Raw genomic sequence first — 5,726 nt, forward strand, 5'->3', positions numbered from 1 at the left:
CAGGAATCATAAGCTCTCCTCTATCTTCAAGTGTATCAATTGCATTCGTAAAGATCTCTTTTATATCATAAAACTCATGAGTGAATCACTTTTAATATATATTAGAGTGAGACCCGCGCAATGCGCGAAGAGGTAGATTACTTATATTATAAATAGATTTTGAATTTATTTTTTTTTATAAAAGACATAAATTATTTATATTAGAGTTATATAAAACTGCATTTTCATTTTTTTTATTTTTTGATTTGCATTAATTGCTACACTTTATTTTTTTTTGCGTTTTTTTTGTTTGTAAATAATTAAAAAAAATAAATGAATGAGAATGAAAACATATAAAAATGTTAAATTAAATTTAAGAAATTTTTGACAATTAGTATGAGAGATTAAGAAATGAATAGTAGTAAGAGTCTTAATATGTATAAGTTGTAGAATTTGAATATTTGTAACTGAAATTTTTTATAATAATTATTATTATGACACTTTTAATGTATGTTTATTGCATTTAATTAGTATACTTGATGTTTCAATTGAATAATAATAGATAAGAATTTTTTGTTTTAATTTTTTTAAAACATTTTACTAAATAGTGATTGGTTGATTTTCATCTTTTACCAAGTCATTAGAATTGCTGATGTGGCATCATTAGCAAAGAAAAGATGGCTTAAACTCATTGCGAAGAAAGTTAGTATCAGCTTTTATATATTATAAAAATGTTAAATTAAATTTAAGAAATTTTTGACAATTAGTATGAGAGATTAAAAAATGAAGAGTAGTAAAAGTCTTAGTATGTATAAGTTGTAGAATTTGAATATTTGTAACTGAAATTTTTATAGTAATTATTATTATGACACTTTTAATGTATGTTTATTGCATTTAATTAGTACTTGAATAATAATAGATAAGAGTTTTTTGTTTTAATTTTTTTTAAAACATTTTACTAAATAGTGATTGGTTGATTTTCATCATTTCCCAAGTCATTAGAATTGTTGATGTGACATCATTAAGAAAGAAAATATGGCTTAAACTCATTGTGGAGAAAGTTAGTATTAGCAAAGAAAAGATGGCTTAAACTCATTGTGGAAAAAGTTAGTATCAGCTTTTATATATTATAAAAATTAGTATGAGAGATTAAGAAATGAAGCGTGGTAAGAGTTTTAATATGTATAAGTTGTAAAATTTGAATATTTGTAACTGAAATTTTTTATAATAATTATTATTATGACACTTTTAATGTATGTTTATTGCATTTAATTAGTACTTGATGTTTCAATTGAATAATAATAGATAAGAGTTTTTTGTTTTAATTTTTTTAAAACATTTTACTAAATAGTGATTGGTTGATTTTCATCTTTTGCCAACTCATTAGAATTGATTTTCATCTTTTGATGAACATAATGTCTTGGTTCAATCTTTTAGAATGGCTAGAGACAAACATCAATCAAGAAGACGAAATTCGTGATTTCAAACTTTTAAAAAGAGGAACAAATAACAATTTAAATGCACATTAATTTTGGTTGTGACTATTGGGCAGAACCGTTTTAAAAAGAGGAATACATAAACCTGTGCTACTTACAATAATTTCACAATTAAAATATTATTTATAACAAATAAAAACGTTAAAGATGAAAATCTTTAGAAAAATACCTGGGACGAATTTCCTACGTTGGCCCTGAGACCCAAAATCGAGCTCCGGCAGAAAAACCGCAATAGGAAAAATGGAGTTTGGCCTGGTTTTTACAATTGATGCAATGCGGCTCCACCGGAGATGGACATCGCGTTGGAAAATTTGATTCGAGAAAAATACAATGGCTCATTAGACCGGAAGAGCATGGAGAAAATAGGATCTTGGTACGGAGAGGTGCCAAGAGGAAGAGGGTTTCGAGAAGCATGAGAAGAGTAACGTTGGAAAATTTGATTCGAGAAAAACACAATGGTTCATTAGACCGGAAGAGCATTGAGAAAATAGGATCTTAGTACGGAGAGGTGTTAAGAAGAAGAGGGTTTCGATAAATATGAGAAGAGTAATGAGTTTTGAGGCGAGAAGCATGAGAAAAGTAACGAGTTCTTTGGTTTTTAGAGATTTTTTTTGGGTAAATGTTAATTTGGTTTTTGCTGTTTTAGAAATAAGGATTGATTTGGATAAAATTTGAGTGGTTGAAAATAAAAATTAATTTAGCAAGATTTGAGTGGTTGAAATTTGGCAATATTTGATTGGTTGTTTTTAAAATTTCGCCAAATAAGTAATAGAAAAAAGTCTAGGGGGCCAGTAATTTTTGTATTTTTTGGTCAGCACTTAACCATCAAAATAAAAGTGATAGATTTTCCACCATTAGATACCATTAGATGTAATCTCACACCATTAAAAATACTATTGATGACCAATTGATGGTTACAAAACATCAAAATTGCTGGCCTCCTAACATTTCTCTAACTAATATTATTGACATGTTAGTAGAAGAAGAAGAATAATTTAAAAATAATATGGTACATACTTATGTATCTACTTTTATATATTAAGAATATATATTACAAGGGTAATTTATTTTTTATTTTAAAGAAAGTTCATAGAATTCACCAAAATTAAATTCTTATGAAATTTTTATTATTTCTCTGTACTTTTTCTTTTTTTTCTAAATTGTTCAAAAGACTAAGTCTTGAGTCTTCCTTACATTCCAAATGCTATTCAAAGACGAGGACACCGTGGTGTTTTCCCTGACTTGCGAATTTCCTAGTACTTAAAGCTGTAAAATAGGAACAAGAGTTACGCACAACATCGTTTCTGAACCTATCGGGCTGGTATGGGGTACCCAAGAAACATAGTAGTCATAAGATATAAACCACCAATCATTAGCTTTTCCCTCCTACTCCTCCTACCGTTTCTGCTGCATTCACCAGTGGTTCCTGCGCAGGGTGCATCATCATACCATCCTGAGGATGATTTTGCTGTCAACTGTGGCTCAAAAGAAACTACAGTCTACGCTGATCGGAAATGGGTAGGAGACGATGACTCCAAACTATTTTCTACCATTGAGCAGCCACAAACTAAGCAACCATCTCTCATAACTGAAACTCCATATCCTCTTTCAGCTGATTCATTTGTGTTTAGCTCTGCACGCATTTTCCTTTCCAATTTCACATACTCCTTTCCTCTCAAAACTAATGGCCCCAAGTTCGTTCGGCTTCACTTTTATCCAACAAATTATCTCAACTTTGAACCCTACAACTCCCTTTTTTCCGTTACAGCGGGCAATTTCACCCTTCTCAAGGGTTTCAATGCTTCACGTTGGCTCGCCAATGACGAAATGACCTTTTTCATAGAATACTGTGTCAACGTGGAAACAGGAAAGAGGCTTGACCTGACCTTCATTCCCAACAAATCTTATTATGCTTTCATCAACGGGATTGAGGTGGTCTCCATGCCTCCCTACCTCTATTACACGGACCCCAGCAAGTCCTCCGGGTTTGAGTTTGTAGGCCATGGCATCAGCATATACCAACTTGAAAGTGAAAAAGCTCTGCAAACACTTTACAGAATCAACGTTGGTGAAAAACAGATTCCACCACAGCAAGATACTGGTATGTACAGGTCTTGGGAACCGGATGCCGATTACATTGAGAAGCAGTATCCGTCGAGTATTTCAATGGGCTATCCACCACTGAAATTCAACGGTAATATTACTCCAGATTACACTGCACCTGACCTTGTTTACTTGAGTGCCCGAAGCTACGGGATGCGCGAGACCAAGAATTATAATGTGACTTGGCGGTTTGAAGTGGATTCACAGTTTACTTACATGGTCAGCTTACATTTTTGTGAGTTTGCGAAAGAAATCCAACACTATACCGACAGAACTTTTCAGATATTTATAGCAGAGCTTTTGGCTGAGGATCGCGCCGATGTGATTAACTGGAGTGGTGGTAATCACGTTCCTGTTCGAAGGGATTATGCTGTTCAGCTTCTCCCTGATGACCTAGGGCAAAGTTCTAAGAAAGTCAACATTTCCATCAAGCTTCAACGACTGCCAGATGCCGAGTTAACCAACTACCATGATGTCATATTGAATGGCATCGAGATCTTCAAAATCAGTGATGCTACCAACAATCTTGCAGGACCCAATCCAGAACATGTTCGAACCTCCACACAAGAATCACCGCAGTTGCCACAATCATCCAAACACTCAAAGAAAAAGATAATCACTGTTGTCGTTGCTGTTATTGCAGTTTCATGCCTCGTGCTGGCATCTGTTATTGGAATCATCCTTTTCAGTTGGAGAAGGAGGAGTTTTGATTATAGGGGAGGAACCACAAAAAAGGAAGGTTCTTCATCGCTGCCATCACACTTATGCCGCTACTTTACAATTGCAGAGATAAGAGCTGCCACAAACAACTTCGACGATGTGTTCATCGTCGGAGTTGGAGGGTTCGGCAACGTTTACAAGGGATACATAGACGGCGGTGCAACCCCCGTCGCCATCAAGCGCCTCAAACCCGGTTCTCAACAAGGAATCAACGAGTTCCTTAACGAGATCGATATGCTTTCCCAGCTCCGGCACCTTCATTTGGTGTCCCTCATTGGTTACTGCAACGACGGCGTAGAGATGATCCTTGTCTACGACTTCATGCAACGTGGCACGCTCCGCGAGTATCTCTACGGTTCAGATAACAAACCTCTTCCTTGGAAGCAGAGGCTCGAGATCCTATTGGGCGCAGCAAGAGGGCTGCATTATCTCCATGCAGGTGCGAAGCACAATATCATCCACCGTGACGTCAAGAGCACAAATATCTTACTGGACGAGAAATGGGTGGCCAAGGTTTCCGACTTTGGATTATCCAAAGTAGGACCCACCGGGACTTCCCAAACCCACGTCAGCACCATGGTTAAGGGTAGCCTTGGGTATTTAGACCCTGAGTACTACAAGCGTCAACGCTTGACTTTAAAATCTGACGTGTACTCTTTCGGTGTGGTCCTTCTTGAGGTATTGTGTGCGAGGCCGCCTTTGATCCGCAACGTGGACAAGCACAAGGCCAGCTTGGTTGACTGGGTAAGAAAACTGAATGATCAGGATAAGCTCGATCAGACGGTGGATATTTTCTTGAAAGGCTCAATCACGCCAGAGTGTTTGAAATGGTACGGTCAATTGGCGATGAGTTGTTTGCATGATGATGGAAATCAACGGCCATCGATGAATGATGTGGTGGGGGCACTCGAGTTTGCAATGCAGTTGGCCGAAGGCGACAAAGATAATAGTTTTGGTGGGGCCCAAGATAAGGAAAAGGGCGAGGAGAGCCCGTTGATACCGCAGTTTACGAGTGATGAAGGGAGTGACGTACTTTTTACTAGTGATGAATCCGGGACCAAGGATAGTAAGGTCACCACGATTTCGAGTAGTAGTGAGGAGCGTGCTATGATTTCTGGTCTGGTCTTCTCTGAAATTGGAGATCCAAGAGCAAGATAAAATCTACTACAACTTGTTTCAATAATAATGCTGATGGGAATTGTCCTTGTTAAATATATACATTGCTAGGTAAAATGTTGTGTTTGTTATTACCATAAGGTAAGTTTGTTAGTTTCCGGTATAGTTAGTTAATAAAGGCAGGGTAATTTTGTTACTTTTCCTTTACAAATTTCCTGTGTAATATAATATAATATTTAAAGGCTTAAAAGACTTGGTTGCAAATGGTCAAGTATATATTATTCAATATAATTAAACTTTTATGTTTTGTGA

General features: G+C 35.9%; 1 protein-coding gene across 1 annotated transcript; it reads left to right on the plus strand.

Annotated features, from left to right (window-relative positions):
- The first annotated feature begins 2,323 nt into the window (after positions 1–2,323).
- Positions 2,324–5,726, plus strand: LOC112797890 (receptor-like protein kinase FERONIA). The gene has a single exon (XM_025841002.3). The coding sequence runs from the start codon at positions 2,799–2,801 to the stop codon at positions 5,454–5,456; it is 2,658 nt and encodes an 885-aa protein (XP_025696787.1). The 5' UTR covers positions 2,324–2,798; the 3' UTR covers positions 5,457–5,726.

This window comes from Arachis hypogaea, chromosome 4 (assembly GCF_003086295.3).
Source record: "Arachis hypogaea cultivar Tifrunner chromosome 4, arahy.Tifrunner.gnm2.J5K5, whole genome shotgun sequence".
Lineage (NCBI taxonomy): Eukaryota > Viridiplantae > Streptophyta > Magnoliopsida > Fabales > Fabaceae > Arachis > Arachis hypogaea.

Coding starts and splice junctions, on each gene's coding strand:
- LOC112797890 (XM_025841002.3), top strand. CDS start 2,799: ATGGGGTACCCAAGAAACATAGTAGTCATAAGATATAAACCACCAATC.